This window comes from Cyrtonyx montezumae, unplaced genomic scaffold (genome assembly GCF_038088225.1).
Source record: "Cyrtonyx montezumae isolate F1298 unplaced genomic scaffold, pur_monq_1.0 scaffold_4, whole genome shotgun sequence".
Lineage (NCBI taxonomy): Eukaryota > Metazoa > Chordata > Aves > Galliformes > Odontophoridae > Cyrtonyx > Cyrtonyx montezumae.
This window is the reverse complement of record NW_027072045.1, coordinates 17,329,274-17,347,378: the sequence shown is the minus strand read 5'-3', so window position 1 is coordinate 17,347,378 and position 18,105 is coordinate 17,329,274. Positions and strand designations below refer to the sequence as shown.

At 34.1% G+C, this 18,105-nt stretch overlaps 1 protein-coding gene across 6 annotated transcripts in view; it reads left to right on the top strand.

Moving 5' to 3' along the window:
* The window catches only part of EXOC6 (exocyst complex component 6), an 84,211-nt gene that overhangs the window by 28,618 nt on the left and 37,488 nt on the right, over positions 1-18,105 (top strand). For 3 of the 6 annotated variants that reach the window (XM_065746727.1, XM_065746724.1, XM_065746725.1), the window contains exons 7-18: positions 776-931; positions 1,647-1,715; positions 3,484-3,567; positions 3,661-3,707; positions 4,089-4,209; positions 5,346-5,417; positions 6,074-6,171; positions 7,278-7,383; positions 8,346-8,455; positions 9,446-9,557; positions 10,078-10,212; positions 14,567-14,746. In XM_065746727.1, the coding sequence (XP_065602799.1) occupies positions 776-931; positions 1,647-1,715; positions 3,484-3,567; positions 3,661-3,707; positions 4,089-4,209; positions 5,346-5,417; positions 6,074-6,171; positions 7,278-7,383; positions 8,346-8,455; positions 9,446-9,557; positions 10,078-10,212; positions 14,567-14,746 (1,290 nt within the window). Of the gene's footprint in view, positions 1-775; positions 932-1,646; positions 1,716-3,483; positions 3,568-3,660; positions 3,708-4,088; positions 4,210-5,345; positions 5,418-6,073; positions 6,172-7,277; positions 7,384-8,345; positions 8,456-9,445; positions 9,558-10,077; positions 10,213-14,566; positions 14,747-17,078; positions 17,166-18,105 lie in introns of those variants that run through there. The other 3 variants (XM_065746723.1, XM_065746722.1, XM_065746726.1) reach the window with 2 other exon arrangements.

Below are 18,105 nucleotides of genomic sequence, written 5' to 3'. Positions count from 1 at the left end.
ACCTAACAGTATGACTTCAGCCCTACTACCTACTGAAAACTGACCTAAAGCAGAAAATATATTCTTCCAAGAGTTTGGTTAATTAATATAGTTTATGTGACTTTAATATTATTAGATTGAATATTGCTAAAGAATGCTGCAGCTTTCTTGCAAATAATGATTTTGATTTGACTTTTCTGTTGGGTGGTTATGTTGGGTTGCCACGTTTTCATGTGAAGTTTTTAGAATTTTGTAAAGTGCAGTGCTGATGAGAATAAGAGAGACACACTTAATAACTTAAGTGTGTCTCTCAACAAGGCTATTGTATTGTCCCATGCTAGCCCTGTGCATCCCAATCACAAAATTGTACTGTCCTACGTTTGGTGCATTTCTTTCAGTGTTATGGAGAATACAGTGCATTTGAGTACATTTGACTTCTGCAGCTGGTTGTTCAGTGGGGCTTAACTGAAGACAGAAAACAAATAGTTGGCAAACTCTGTTGTGATATCTGTACTTAGATATTGATTCTGTGCTTGCAGTTTATTGTTGGGAAAATTATGGATAACTTTTACATTTTTTTCTATTGAACTCTGGGGATAAGGGAAGAATTGTGCAAAAAATAGCTGCTGAATTCATTTGTCATCCCAAATCAATTAAGAGCAAAATCATCAGAGTAGGCATGTAATTACACTGATTTGTGTTCTATATGACCACCTGTTTTTCATGACATAGCATATATTTTTAAATAATGAAATGTGAATTATATCCTTCTCAATTTGTGCAACTTTTAAAACAGGCACAACAGCAGAAAACCTTTAGTACCACTCTTCAGAAGCATAATAATGTAAACTACGGTCGGAATATGCATTTAGGTAGAAGCAGATTTTTGGAGTCTAAGAATGAAATGACATTGAAGCGAACGTTTGAAGAAGATGATGAACATGATGAAGAGGTAGCCCTTTGCTAAATCTTATTTAAAGTTAATTTTGCAGTTTTATTGAACAAAACTTGCAGTGTGCTGTCTATAGATGGAATAACAAGAGAACCTCTTCAATGGACACCAGCCCAGATCTTCATTTTAGGGGGAAATCGAAGTGTGAAATATTAATTTCATTAATGCTGGATTTAGTATAATGGTTAGTACCATTCAGTTGAATAGAACACATAATTATTCAACTGAATTCAACTTGTAATTTTTCAGGAATTCAGTTGCAGGTTACATAATACACTACCTGCCCACTGCAGACTGTATGTGGTGCCCTGGAATATTCCTCTGTTGCTACGGTGAGCGTTTCTTTAAAAAAAACACCTTAGCTTGTTTTAGCAGTCTTTCAGCTGTTGAATACTCAGTATCTGTAAATTTAATAAACAAGCAAGACCTTTGAATCTGGTGCTCTGAAAACACAATGAATAGAATGTTTTTGCAACACAAATGCAATCTAATACTGTAAAGCAGAGGGAGGGAAATACTTGTATTTCCTTACTCTTTTGAGCCTTAGATTTATCAGTCTATTAACCAAATTGTGCAGTCTTAAAGTTGATGACATTAAGTCGATTCTTTTAAAGTAAGATAATTTATCAAGTATTTATTAAGTGGGCAAGTTCTGTTGGTAGTATATCAGCAGATTATATGCCTTTTAAGCTTTGTTACTTTTTCCTTTCCTCAGGTTTTAACTGCTCAAGATCTTGTGGACTTCTCTCCAGTCTATAGATGTTTGCACATCTACTCAGTTTTGGTATGTATTAAGGTGGCTTTAAGATGATCTTTTACTTTTCTAAGTTGAATGTTCTTTATTTTATTTCTCCAATACATACAGAACAAGTGCTATGTGAGTCATATAGATGGAATACTTCTAAGTATTTCTAATCCTACAATTTTAGCTGGATCTGACTCAACATTCAGGCTGTGTTATAGTCTTTCTTTGATTTGCCTGCAATGTGTAGCATGGAAGCTTGTATCCTGAAATAATATTTAAAGAATTATTTCACTGTTCTTTTTTTTTTAAAGAAGAAATCCAAACAAAAGTATCAGTAATTACTTTTAATTAATTTAATTAATTATCTATAATTACTTATTTCAGTGAAGAGAGACAAAAAGGCAGGCTGATAGAACTGTTAAAAGAGTGATCAGGTTGCTGTGTTTCTTTTTCAACAGAGGAAATAAGTATGAAGTAAGCTGAGTAGTGTAAAATAGACCAATTGACAATTTCTTCTTATTCCTTCTCTAATGTAATAAAGGAACAGGAAGTAAAACTGATAAATGGCATTGAAAGGTAGTATGTGATTTTGGTTGTCACGTTTTAAGGGTCTTAATGTTGTGTCCTTGATCTAAGGATTTACTGTTCAAGTTTGCGCAGAAAGAAAATTTGCCAGCTTCCAAAATTTCTGGAGACAGAAAACAACTTGGGAGTGCTGTCTGATATCAAAGGCCCTTAGCCCTTTAGACAAAAAGGCTTGTTGATGACTTTAGAATAGGGCTTCTGTCTTTCTTGCCAACATCATCTAATTAATAAGCCATGGCAATGTTATCAAGAGTTGTGGATTAACCTCTTCTCAGAGTCCTTCTCAATTGCTTGTACCATTTCTTTGATGAAACAACCATAACAAACTTACATTATAAAAATAAAATGTTCTTTATTAAAAATACTTAATATCTTATAACGTAGTTAAGTAAGTCAAACTGGCATAACAGCATGAAATCTCTGCGCGCTTTTGATTCGTAGACTTTTTGGAAGTCCAAGTAATGAAATTCTAAATATTGTGAGCCTAATTACAGGCTTATGATGTAAAAAGCAACCTTAAAAATGCTAAGCTGTGATATTCTGCTTGCATACAAGCTACATCACATTCTGGAGACAGATGAGTAAATGTAGCACTGATTTCAAATGGATAGATGGTTTCTACTGAATGGTCATCCTAATGAGATGGCTAGGATGTCATTGAATTCCTCACAGTGTAATGATTAGGCATAGAAGGGTGTTGTATTTTAAGGACTGTGATAGGAGAAAAATCCAATTTATTAGTGTTTCTATTTAACAATTCCAAAGGGAAGAAATGAATATTCAATAAATTTTACGTGTTTTTCTCCAGCTAAGCTCTTGAATGTGCTGTTTAGCTGTATCATATAAACACAGGAATTCTAATGTAATGTCGAATTGCAATCAGTTTCTTGACTAGCCTGAAGATACATTTTAAGACACACTGAGTTTTAGCTGTAGAACAATAGATAATATACCTTATGCATAAACATAGGTATTTATTCAAATGTATAATGTTGTATGACTGCAGTCACAAGCAAAATTTTTCTATATTTCTTTTTTAATTATATATATATATGTAATCTGTATATTCCATGCTTGTTAAACTTCATTAATGCCAGCAAGAAAACTATGTAGAACAAGTACATAATATTTGACTTAATTTAAAACATTATTCTACCCTTAAGAAGAATTTTTTAATACTGAGAGAATGACCTTGTTTTAACTATTTCTGTCTTCTTTTTAGGGTGATGGAGAAGTATTTGAAAATTACTACAGAAAGCAAAGAAGGAAACAAGCAAGACTAGTTCTGCAGCCACAGTCAAGCATGGTAACTATTACTTTACTTTTTGCATTGACTTAGGTTATACTTAATACTGAGTGTTATTTTTATTCCTAAACTTGTTTTCTTTTTCTCTGCAAGCATGAAACAGTAGAAGGCTATAGAAGATACTTCAGTCAAATCGTAGGGTAAGTTTTCTAAATGGACATCTACTTCAGTTTTACTGTACTGATTCTTAATTCATCCTTTGTTCTCCCACTGTCCAAAAACTTTCTGCTGCAAGATTCATTTTCTGCATAAATGATGTGGGTGATGGTGGCTGGATCTGAGCAGTGATGGGCGTTCACATCCTGCCAGTATAGTGCCCCCGAAAGACCCTCTAGCAACCTGGGCTCCCGCTGGCACAGAACAGGTTTTTCCCATTTTGACTTCACGATGAACAAAGAACACCAAATCTACCAAAGTGTCACTGCTCCAGTGGGAAAGGGCTTGACTATACTTTTCTCTTGATATTAGAGCAAATTCTGCTCTTTCACTGAAAATTTAATTGAAGTATTGCTTTGTTTTAGGTTCTTTGTAGTAGAAGACCATATTTTACACGTAACCCAAGGACTGGTAACTAGAACGTATACTGATGAACTCTGGAACATGGCCCTTTCAAAGATCATTGCTGTTCTTAGAACCCACTCAGTAAGTGAGAAGATTTATCAGTATTTCAGTATAAATCCTTTTACTTAAGAATTCTGTGTATTTAAAACTGAGATGATAACTAAGTGAAAAATTAAACCTCTCTCATGTTTTATTTTCCTTTTGATTAAAAATTGCTCAGATTTGGGAGGGAGCCTGCCAAGCTTTTGTTGTTCCTAACAGTGTCAGGCTGTGATCCACAGCCATGGGCTATTTGCATAATCCTTCACTGATTTACAACTCACTGGGTCTTCCAAACCTTCTCTTAGTCCAGCAGTTTAGAATATGCAGAGTTAATCTGCTGTTATTATTGCAATCCTTCCTCATTAGTCTCAACTGACCTCTTCATTAGATCAGATTGAATAGTTCAGCACTGAAAGCACCACCAGGAAATAGTTCCTAATTATCATTCCAAATGCTGTGTTTCCAAAATAAACTCTGTCGACAAAACCCTCAGAGCTACCTTTTCAATGCTATAGTAGTAGTATGTTTATGTTGTGGTAACAGTGTTAGAAAAAAAAAAATCACAAGGTTAGAATGTAATTCTCTGTCAGCTGAGTATTTCAGTTTATTCAAAGCAATCTCCTGAAGTTATATTTCAAGTCTAGCTCAAGTGGTGATGCCTGATATTTCTTATTCCTCTGTGGAAACCAGTGGAATACAGTTCATATATACGTAGAAAAAATGGGGGAGAATTACAGGTCAGTGTTACATCAGATGTACTAATGCTTTTTAACTCTAGTTAGACTGAAGCTTAGTGTTCACAGAAGGTCCTGTGGAAATCTCTGATATCAGTTTAGCAAAGCATTTTGCTATGTGTTTATATTCCATCAAAATAAATGTAATTTGCTAGTTTTTAATCTCAGTATGACACTAACATTTATTGTATCTTAGATTTTAGTTTACTTTTTTTTTCTGAGCTTTAATGCTATTGTTAGTTCATGTAGAAGACTGAACAAATACTTTATGTAACTGCACTGCATGAAGGTAAGTGAGTCTAAATAGTTTTAACCAAAACAGTCAGTCAGGGATATGGGTAAGGCTGGAGAGTTCAACTTTCCTTACATGCTAATGTTCTTTGAAAACATATGTCCTGAGTTTTGAATCATTTTAACAAAACTGGAATTTCTTGCTTTCAGTCGTATTGCAATGATCCTGACCTTGTTCTGGAACTGAAGAATCTCATTGTGGTATTTGCTGATACTTTACAAGTAGGTGTTATATTAGTAATTTAACTGAAATTCATAGAGCCAAATTAGAACTTTGAGTGAGTACATTTTGGATCCCCTGAAGTCATATGTATAAATCATGAACAAGATTACAGAGTTACAATTACAAAATTTATGTTTTAAATAATGAAAATGTCTGTACTTCATGCCCTGGATCCTCCTTTTCAGTATTAGCAACTCAGTGTATGTATTCTGGGCAATTCAGTTATCATCAGGATATTCATATCTGTGTTGCTTGTAAACATTTTTATCTTTTGTAAATACTTTACTTCTGAACTTGAACGTGAATTAGCAGTCCAGCTATCATTAACTGTCTAGAGGGATAACCAGATGAACATTAATGACAAATATTCTTCTAACATTTACCAGACTGATTAAAAAAAAAAAAAAAGGTTAGCTGCATTAATATCAAGTTAAAATGTTACAGAAAAATGGGACTGATTTCGGCCTGCTAGCTGAAAGTATGGTAAAAAATATTTTGTAAGAATATAATAAATAGTCTAGTTGTGTATTTAAAGTATTGTAATCTGATTTGCAGAAGTGATAAGATTGATCAGTTATTTAAGATTCTTGAAGATATAATAAGAAATAGCAAATTAGTTCCTGAATTATCCATCCTTTCCATTTTTATACCTTAGGGTTATGGTTTTCCTGTGAATCGACTCTTTGATCTTTTATTTGAGATAAGAGACCAATACAATGAAACACTTCTTAAAAAGTGGTCTGGATTGTTCAGGTTAGTATTTCAAAATAATCGTGCCTTTCGTATTGATTTTATTGCTTGTTTCTTTAAATTTTGTTACAGTTGTAATTCTGGGAGAATTGACTGAGTATTGCATATGAAGTTCAGATAAAGTAGAACTAATGTATTTATTGCATGTAACTAAATTTAGGAGAAGAACCATCAAGGACTGCTTCTGTAATTAATGGGGAGAAGAAACCTTCCCTCTTAGGGATTTCACTGGAGAAACACCAAGAGAAGGACCCTGTTTTTCCTCTTTAGTAAACTAATCAGCCTAGGTAATTGCAGAAGGCCATTGCCAAGTGGTTCCTAGTTTAGGTTGATTTCAAGTTTAAAGTCAGACATTACATATCTATCAGTGACAGACTTCTGACTTTGCCGATATGTCTTCATGTTCTTTCAATGCAAGTGGGTTTGCACATGTTCTTTGAAATTATTTTTTGAGCAAATTGTTAACCTGGGAGTAGGGCAGCCTGGTACTGTACTCCAAAGCCTGTTTGCAGATGTCTAAATGTGCAGATATTGTTTACCATAAAGATTGTTGAATCATATTACGCATAACCTTAAAATTAAATTGACCACTTAAGATTCTCACTTTCCCTAGACTCCTAGTCATTGAACTAGTAGAGAAGTCCAAGAGGATACTTCAGTAAAGCTGTGCCCATTGACCTACTCATGTTCTCTGAATCGTTTCCATTAGTGCATGTAGCTGTGGTACTGAAGTTGGCTGCTCTGAGTATCTGCTTTAGTGTAGGCAAAGTGTTGGTAACACCTCCTCACAGTTTTTCTGGAATAGAGTAGTTGTTCAAAAATTCCTTTACTATGTTGTATTTTCAGACATGCATAGTAAAATGTTTTCAGCTTTTTTTACTCTGTGATTTGACAGAGCTTAAAGAGCCAGCATAAAATAGTTACTCTCAAATTCATCTAAGCATTGTTTGGACTTGTCAAATTAAAATGATTCCAATCCATAATATTTTGACATTGCACCCCTAAATTTAGTAGTAAAATTTATATTCATTAACATTTTTTGTTATTGCAAAGTACTGTTAATAAATTACGTATCTCTATTTTTGTCATGTTATTAACTAATTCACCAGGGATATTTTTGAAGCAGATAACTACAGCCCTATTCCTGTAGCAAATGAAGAGGAATACAAAATAGTTATAAGCAAATTTCCTTTTCAAGATTCAGAACTTGATAAGGTAAGGAGAAGTTTTATGTTACTAAGATTTGCCAAAATCCAATTAGGAATGATTAGAACAGAAATGATATTTCTAATTAGAAAGTAATTAAAAATAGAAAATCTATGTAGATTAAGAGTGTAATTATGTATTCATAAATAAATATGAAAATTAAAGCTCTAATCACTTGCTCTGATGTTTGAGTGAATAATGAAACCTACTGTTTTGTAAACAAATGAATAATTCATTTTAATTAATACAGTCCTTATTTAATGAGGTAGCTTAGATTTTGATGCCATGCATTGGGTTTTGTAACACAGTGTTATGTGCTGTAATACTGCAGAAATACAAGTAATGACCAACAGGGATATATTAGAGATAACAACTTCATTATCATGCTTTGTAAATTAGATATTTGTATCTGAATATGTGAGACAAAGTAGATATGAAGGGACTGTAATAATTCTGTTGTACTGGCATTCTGATGTGGTATTCTTTCATAGCATCAACCACTTTCTGACTGAAATTTGCTTTCATAAAAGGGTGATTAGTATGTTCCACCTTCTGAAAATGATTTTGGTAGTATTGATCAAGTAATAACAAACCCATGATGGAATTTACATAAGGCACTTAAAGCACAGTGGGAGTAACTGGTGTAGAGGGGAACTGTTTTATTCAAGATCCATTGCTGCAGATACCTGAAAGCGGACTCTAATTTTGTGATCCAGCAGGAATGTAGCTGATAGAGAACAATAAACACTCCAAACTTCGTTGTAACTTAAATAAGTGATTATGTTACATTTTGTTTATAAGATGTTTAAACAGATGCAGAAGTCAGCTCAATACACACCACTGCTTATATTTGGTGAAAAATAGAAAAGCTTTTGATAGATTAAAATATTGATGGTGTTAAGTAGTTTTCCAGTTGTTACGTTTAATACCAATCTCTCCTTAGAATCAGAGTGTTATCTTTATTTTCACAGCAATCCTTTCCAAAGAAGCTCCCAATGTCTCAGTCAGTGCCTCAGATTTATATCCAGGTTAAGGAATTCATTTATGCAAGCCTTAAGTTTTCAGAATCACTTCACCGCAGGTAATCTATAAGAATTGTGACTGCGAATGACCATAAACTATCCTATAATTTCCAGGTGAAATAATAGTTAATATTAACTTGAAAATTCATTTTTATGGATACTTACTTGCTTACATGCATAATTCTTTATATTTTATCTGTGATTCCCAGTACTATAATGTATATACAATGTAGGTATGTATACATGAAAGTATGGAATGCATATGTGTGTAGATGAATTTAGCTTGCCGTAGTGAACACACCAAAGCTTTGCTAGGGCTTTTTTAACATTATTGACTGATTTGGATAATCTGGAGATTTTTGGTTGAACAAAGCCTGTAAGATTTCAGAAACATATTTGAATAATGATCATTTCCACAATAATTGTGTAGCATCCCTGGTTACTTTTTTACACCTTTCCATTTTCAGTGTTTCCCTAGTAATTATTTCTCCTGCAATTTAATGTGCCTTTTACATGCTAATTTCCTCTTCTTTCCCACCTTTTCCTGAAGGAAAACATAATGTTTCTGACATGTCCTGTTTTCATGTGAACCTCTAAAGCTCAGTTATAATTATGTAAAATAACATGGCAGGTCTAAAATCTGGGAGTTACTTGTGGCTGCTCACCCACTTCTGCTCTGTTAAAGATGTAAATGAATCGCTTTCACACGTTCTTAATTGTTACTGTTTATAATTTACACGTACTAATTGGTGCGTGTTGACCTCTGTGGTAACTCATTACAAAACACAAATTACTCTTTCCTAACTGCTGTGTCAATAAACATGTCCAAAATCTAAAAATAACAGGATTTGCTTCTATGTTGAAATGTAGTTAATGGATGATTTGGTAAATGAAAGAGGTGTTTTGTGTGTTAGATCACAGATGACTTGAAGCAACCAGAAATTCAATGCACATGGATAATTCTGAACACTAAAAGTTCTCTTTGTAAGGAAGAAACTGAGTTTTACTGTCAGAGTATTGTCATGTTTTAAAATGCACTTTTATTTCAGCTCAACAGAAATAGATGACATGCTTAGAAAATCGACAAATTTGCTGCTAACAAGAACTCTCAGTAGTTGTTTGCAGAACCTAATTAAGAAACCTCATATAGGTTTAACAGAGGTAAGGTTTAATATACATGCCCCAGTCTGTGCTCTTCTAAGGAAATTATTGCCAAAAATATTCTTGTAAAAGTACATATAATATAGTATTAAGATTATGTAAGAGAAGTAAGCAATGTCTGCTTTAAAATTCTTAATGCATCTATTTATTTATTTTAATTTTCACAATGGTGTTTGTTTTCTTGTTTGCTTGCTTTTGTAGTACAAACTAGTGATTTATTTTTGGCAGTATATTATCCTTTATTTTCCCTTTTTTAATTCTAAAATAACAGTTGAATTAATCTCACTGAGTAGACACCTACAGTCTTCTTTTTTAAAATGGCTTCCATATGTAAACTGTGGTATTAATTGTTAGTGGTATTTGTAAGCTAACTTGAAAGTTGTCAGTTAATAGCTGATAACCTGAAATGCTGCAATTAACTTCCATCAACGCTGTTTCTGAAAGCAATCCCTATTTACAACATCAAATGTCAATGCATAATAGAAAAGTGCATTTTATGATAATTATTTGTTTCTTGTAGCTTGTTCAAATCATCATAAACACAACGCACCTGGAACTAGCCTGTAAATACCTTGAGGATTTTATCTCTAACATCACAAACATTTCACAAGTGACTGTTCACACTGCAAGGCTTTATGGCCTTTCTACGTTTAAGGTATGGCATACATCATCTGTTATGCAACCATATATGAAAAGTTAATTCATTTGCAGTGATTTTAATATATTTAAAATCAAAAACGGAATGAGGGGAAAGCTGCATATTTTCTCATTTTAACTCTAAAAGCTCTGTTAGGAATTCAGTTTTAACACAGATAAACGCTGTTTTTTATGTTATTGGTATGGAAACTTAATATATGAGAAGCATCTATATTCTCACAGATGCCTGTTTTATTAAGTTACAGAGTGACAAACAAAGCTTGACTGCTCCAGGAGCTTTCAGTGGATTAAGCTTCAAGCAGTGTGAATTTCTGAATGCAGTCAAACAGCTACTGTAATCTGACATGGTTTCATGACTGTGTGATGATAATGTAAAAGCAATATTTAGTACATGTTACAAAACACAAATTATCCAATTGTTTTTAGAATTCCTGTTTTTATTAATGTCCTTTACATTTATTTGCATAGTAATGCTTGTTAAAATGGAAATAGGGCTAGATATGAACAATTATATTTGTGTATAATTATGTACAAAAAAATCTTTATTTTTTTTATCTTTAAAGATAAGTATCCTTAGAGAAGGATTCTTCCAAATTTTATTATTTTTATCACTTATATCTTCATGACTATATGGTTGATATTATAATGACTGTTCATTCAGAAAGCAAACCTGTATACTCTATGGAATCACAGGTATTCACTTCAAAGGTTTCAAACTATTCTCATGAGCAATGTGGTATTCTGTGGGATGGCACTTAAAGGAGCAGGGTTCTCTGTCAAAGTTTGCTGCTAGCTAACTAAGAAATGAGAAATCAGTCACTTAACCTCTGCATTTCTCAGTTTTTCTCTGTAAGCAAGAACTTAACAGTCCTGTTGTAAAATAATTTTGAAAGTGCCATATTTACTAATAAAAGATACTCTCCATAGACAATGAGTGCAACCAGGTGATTGCATGTATTGCAAAACAAAGTATTGGAGTTCATATATGTAAAGTAAGACAGAAATTATTTAATCAACTGAATCTAGCCAAGTATCTTTTTTTGGGGGGTTAGAACAAAAGCAAATCTGTGTGCTTTCTGGGGAGGAAATGGACTTAGGGTTTTCTTTCTGAAGAAAACATTCCTACAGAAGAATAATCCTGCATGGGTCATTTTATCCAGTAAATCCAGCCAGTGCATTGCCTTCCCAGTCACTTGGGACTCCTTTGTAGAGATTTTTGGAAGAGAAACACAACATCCAAAAATGTCATAAGGGACTCCAAAGCACCTGTAACTTGTACTTTAGGTATGTGGGTTTTTTTGCAGTATACAGTGAAGTAAAGACAGATGGGATAAGGAGGGTTAATCCTACTGAGAGTAGCTCTGTTTTCTGCATCCCATTTTTTTTCCTTTTGGTGTAATTTATGGCTTATTCTATATCTATATCCCCTCTAGCATATGTTAAAAGGTTGGTGAGGTGGAATAAGACATCATCATAATTGCAGTACACTTTATATTTCCAAATGATTGCCAGTGATTTTCCTGTTTTTCTCTCTTCCCCTTCCCTTCTTAAGGATTTCTTGAATAAGACAAAGCAGAAAAAGTGTAGCAGATGTTGTGAAGTTACCATTGCCATGCCCGTACAGTCTTACTAAGTTTTGACCTATCTTATAGATCAAGGCTATGTTGGCTCTGTTATATACCAACAGTGCATCTGTCTGTTTGAATTTTCATGTCTGTGGATGTTTTCTTGTAAGGCCAATTCATGCTTTTCCTAACATTCGTAACAAAACACTGCACTCATAGTCTGATTTTATTAAGAAATGTTATTTGTTCATGAATTTCATCTAATAAATGACAGCTTCAAGTTTACACTTTATGCTAATGGATTTCGCTTTAATTTATGTTTAACTACTATACAATTTCAATTTTGTTGGAGAAAATCACAGGATATTATAGCTGTGTATTAGAGCTGAGCTTAGTACCTAGGCCCTGCAGCAAAGTACAGAGTGAACAGTGACAAACATATAAGTAAAATGTTCTGTTTTCTCTCCTGTCTCTTTCCCTGGAGAACCTGTTAGCACTACATTGTCTACTTACAGCAGAAAATTCTTTTCTCATTAATCCTTTTTAAAAAAATTGTATTTAATGAAAAACTGCATGTAGTTCCCCAACTGGACCCTCATAAAGTTTGGTATGTTCTACAGTTATTAAATTCATCTCCTGGTGGCAAATCATGTCACCTCATTCTTTCTGAGTGATCAAAAAACTCTTTTTAGCAGTGTTTACGTTCCATGAGATGATCTCAAAAATACATCTATACTGTTGTTTTCTTTTTTTAATACAAGCCCTTGGACCTGTTTCGTTGCTGCTATTTCTGAGGGCTGCTTTTCCTCTTTTAGTATTGGATGTGAGATGCCATTTGAAAATACCATTCAAACTCTGGAAGCATTCTTTTGTAACAGTGTAAAAGTAAAGTATAAATTAAAAACAAATAATCAACATCTCCACCCACAAAACAAAACCACCTTGTTTCATTTTATCGTGTTAAGAAAGTGTAGCTTTCAGAATTTACAACATACTTCTGAGCTTTATGCTCAGAAGGCTGACTGCAGTTGTGGACGCCATTGCATTCCTTTGCCTCTTTAATTCAGCAGTCACACTAAACAAAAATAAATAAATCCATAGATCTAGCTGGTAGAATTTTTTGAACCCAGGGTCTCAGTATTAGGGTATGTAATGGCTGTTGAAGAGCCAGATACAAAGCATTGAATCCTTTGCCCTCTAGAAGAAGTTTGTTTTTAAACCTAATCTTCCTTTTAGAAAGAAGCCGTTTAACGAAACTGCTTCATCCGCCTTTGTCATTTTTCTTATGGGTGAAAGTCTGGTGAGCTTTCACAAGTTTTTTGATGTGTTTATGTCACTGAGATAAAAGGTGGAGTATTTCCTCTGCTTCTAGAAGTCATCCCATATCTGAATGCTGCTAGGTTTTCTTCACTTATAAAATCATAGAATGGCCTGGGTTGAAAAGAACCTCAAAGATCATCCAGCTTCAACACCCCTGCTGTGGGCAGGATCACCAGCCACTATACCAGGCTGCCCAGGGCCACGTACAGCACTGCCTTGAATGCCTCTAGGGATGGGGCATCCACAGCTTCTCTGGGCAGCCTGTTCCAGTGCAACATCACCCTCTGAGAGAAAAACTTCCTCCTAACATCTAACCTAAATCTCCACTGTCTTAGTTTCAAACCATTTCCCCTTGTCCTGTCAACCCGTGTAAACAGTCATTTACCCTCCTGTTTTTATATGCTTCTTCCAAGTATTGGAGGTCTCACAGTGAGGTCTCCCTGGAGCACTTGTGCATGGGATTCACAACGCTGTCTCTCAAAAGTACTCTTTGGATTTGGAGTCCATTTTGTCGTCTCCTCACACATTTTTCTTAGTGTACACTCCTTGATTAAACAGTTCACAGCACACTGCTTCTGTTGTAACTCAATAACCAAAGCAGAATAAATGGTAGCCAAAAACAGGCTTCCAGAAACAAAAACTAATGAGCTGATCTTGTCATTGCCATTTAGTAGGAATGATTAGCTGGTGAAGATGATACAGCCACTCCATAAATAATTTGGGTTTTCTTTGTTTTGTAGACTAAATGATCACACTAAACTTAAACTTTTCACTATAAATTGTTGAAACTGAGGTCTCATCATTAATTAGAAACTTTAGACAAAGGCTTAACTTTATTTAAACTGTTAGAGTCGTATACATCTGTAAAACTGTGATTGTCAGCGTATTCTTTCATTTGACATGTTAACAGATTGTCAAATTCTTATGCGTTGAAGGAGGACTGTTTATTGGAAGTATTTACAAGCTAGTTTTGCAGAAAATGTGCTGTTTCAGTTGTGCACCTTAAAGATATGAATTACATAAATGTTCAGTGGTTGCTGGACTTTATGTCTTATAGCATAAAGTAATTGGGTTCAAGTAATTGAGTTCTTTTATTATTCACTTTGTAGAAGAGATCAAATAAATTTCAGGGTTAATCTATTTGTAAAGCTGAATGAAACATGATTGTTGTGAAAGAGAGTAAAGCAATTGTTTTGTTTCCAAGTTCAAATATATTTCCTTGATTGCTGAGAATTTTGATTATTCTCTTAAGTATACTTATATATACTTTTAGACAACATCATAGGAGTGTTTTAAAAACAACAGCCTCAGACTTATTGCTTCAATAAAAAGCTAACATGGAGTAAAAAGTAAAAATTCTAAAAAAATAAAAACCCATAAGACTTCAATTTCATTGAAGAAAATGATTTAGTCCATGTTATAGTAATATTTCAGAATTCTGGTAATTCTGCATTTTTTTGCCCTCAGGATGCAAGGCATGCTGCAGAAGGAGAAATATATACAAAGCTAAACCAAAAAATAGATGAGTTTATTCAGATTGCTGACTATGATTGGACAATGTCTGAATCAGATGGAAGAGCCAGTGGATACTTAATGGACCTCATTAACTTCTTAAGAAGCACCTTTCAAGTTTTTACTCATTTACCTGTAAGTGTTCAAAATTAAGTGTAAAATCAAGCCATTAGAGCATTATTTTCTTTTATAATGCTAAGATTTTGAACAAATATGTGATTTTTTTAATTGCATGTGTGCTAGCACATATTTCAGTATTTTCAGTACAGATGTGCTTCAGATGTTTCAGTATGTTGATGATGCTTACCTATGATAATAATTAGAAAATACTTCTGAATACTCTAGAAGTAATACAAGCAACAGCTGATATACAAATAGTGTAATAAGTTAGGTTTACTAGAGCAGGCAAGTCCTCAGATGTCCTTTGTTGTACCCTTCTGTGTTTACATTCACTGATTCAAAGGGCACTGAATTGGTGCAAGTTCTCCATTTGTGCAGATTCTGGAGGCCTTGGGTTTGTTCTTTTTAAGTAGATCTGACAAAATAAATAAATAAATAAATAAATAATAATTGTTAATTGAACATCATTGAAGTGAGTCCCCATTCTTATTCAAATATATCCTTTGTTACTTTGTGCCAGGTGAAAGGGCACCAGTATCCTGATTGATGTACTTTTTACATTCCGTTGTTCACTTTCCCCTGCCTTAAAGATAAAAAAGCAAGATCTTCTAGTTAGAGCTATCATCCTAAGAGTTCATACGTTTGTAGATGTGGAGTAACTTCCCGAAGTCTTTCAAGATGCATCTGCTTTTCATCAGCTTGTCCTTTGTTGCTGATGTCACAGTGATGTCTGAGTGCTTTACCCACGTTGCAATGCCTGTCAGGAATCAATTCTCGGTGCATAAATGTTTTGAGGCTCCAGATTGGAAGATAATTTATTTACATTCACAGCAAGGTGCTGAAGTTGCTGACATAGTAGGCTTATCAGGTCTTCCAAATTCTGCTAAGTGGCTGCAATTCTTCAGTCTTTTTTTTTTTTTTAACTACTCAACATCATAGCCCATTCATTGTTGATGTGAATGGGAAGTGTGAGGCACAAGCTTCCATGCCGAGTCAACTGAGCATTTTTTTTAATAAAGGATAACATGCTTGTTGGTTAAATTCACTGTCGCCTTTTTGTTACTCATTGAACAAATGTCACTGCTCCTCAATGGGCACTTGCACGTAGCAGCTGTGAACAATGATGTACAGCTTGTGATATAGGTCTTCTCAAATGGACCACAGACAGAAGTTTAAATGTCCTACTGTCAACTGAAAGAAAGTTGTAGGTTCTTTTAATGAGATAATTTGTTAGGAGTGTTGGAAAGTAGCAGCTACGGCATTAAGAGACTTGAAAAACATAAAAGGAATAGAAACAAGTGCCTGGAGATGCAAGCCAACCTTTGGAGAAAACTAGTCCCTATTAACTGTTTATTTTGTAAAATAAACTCTGGGCAGGTAACAAGCTGGGGCTGTATGGCTGAAGAGTCTGCTCTGGCAGGAGGTTTCTGGTTGCTTTTGGATTTCCCTGGTGGTTGCTGGATTCCTGTCATTAGAGTCCTGTCTTGTTTCGGATCTGTGTGTAAGCTGTGGAAACACACCTGGAGGTCTCCTTTTGTGCTCTCACCCGAGGCTATATCAAATTATTTCTGTGACAGTGTAGACACAGATTTTTAAAACATAGTCTTTCTGTTAAATGTTTTGTGCAATTTGTGTTATTTCAATGGGAACATAAGAGATCTAAATCAGATAGACATTGATCTCAGTGTTTTTGAACTTGCACACTTCATAGCACAAGTTTGCTGGAGTCTGCTAGACCCACGGAATCACCGGAAACATCTTACGTCTCTGAATGTTTTTTTTCTCTTAAGTTTTGTGTCTCAGTTTTCTCCTCTGTATATATGTACTGTGCTTTAGCATCAGTTTTGGAAAAGAAAATGTGTTAATTCCATCTTCCAGTTATAGCACCATTACCTTTACATTAACAGTTATTTAAGGATTGTGTAACATTTAAATTATTACTGTCCTAAGCCATTCTAAATTTTGCCTGAATGAAGTATGTTAATACCATACAGATAGCCTTCATAGGCCAAGGCAATAAACATGGCATAAGTATTTTGGAATGTATTATTTGTTATATAGAAAACTTCATGGAAAGGCAAAACAACAGACGTTGCCTGATCTGAAGTTTACTGTTTTGATATTTTGGTATGCAGTTTGTTATTACAGGAAAACATTTTAGTGCTGAACTAGTATTATTTCAATTATAATCTCTTTGTTGTACATTGACAAAATACTATAGAAGTGCATGGGTGTGTTTTTTTTTTTTAAGCAATTATATAATTGTTATTTTTGGAAACATTTCCTTTTATTGCTACCAAATTTTTTATTCTTTTTTTTTTTTTTTTTTTTTTTTTGATGCTGACAGTACATCTTAAATTTTTTGTTTTGATTTGATTGCCTTACTGGTTTCCTTCTCAGAATAACAACAATGACCATGCTGCTATGTCGGTAAGTAGATGCAAGATGAAGAAAAGCATGTGAACTGAAAAAACTATGAACTGCCTGCAGGCTTATTGCTTCATTTTTTAATCATTAAAAAAAAAGCATTTCTGTTTTGTTGATGACTTGCTGTGTGCCTCGTGTGACTGCATGCAGGAATCAGGTTAATGGCTAATGCAGGGCTTTCATACACTGGAATGGCAGGAGTCCTAAAAGCCTTGCAGAAGGCGGGTGGTGTGCATTGCATCCCAAATGAGATCATTTAGAGGAGGCTCTGAGGCCTTTCACAAGTGAGGTCAGGTATCAAAATGCAGTGATGAGGCATGCATACAGAATTGAGGTAGTTTGACATAACAGAATAGAGTATTACTGAAAGGTCCATCTTTTCTCTGCTACATCTGTCTGTGGTCAAGGGAATTTGTTTGCCCACATACATATTTGTTTAGAAGATGATGGACTGCATTTAGAAATTCTTCCAGGCTCTGATTATTTTCAGGTCATCAATTTTTATACAAGCAGTTTATTTTAATTTGGCAAAAGCATTTCTACTATAATGAAAATGTTGAAATTATTACTAAAATCATGACAATTACTATGTGAATGTCTAATTCTGGTTTACCATCACTAATGTAATTGAATCTTATTATGCTGCATAACTGATCGAACGTGTACTGTGCTATTCACTATGTGAGTGAGTAAGTGTATAATGCACTAACTGTATACAGTGTGGGGATCAATGCTATGATAGATGGAAAATTTGCAGTTAAAATTATCTTCTCAGGGAAAACAAAAAAATTAATAATAATAATTAAATGTAGTTTAATACCAGAGCAAAATCTTTAATACTCAATATCTCACTGGTGCATAGATGTATTCTTGTATTCAATAAAGCATAAACTTAAAATACACGTGCAAGAGGTGGACAAATCTGAAAAAGGCATTTTATTCTATTA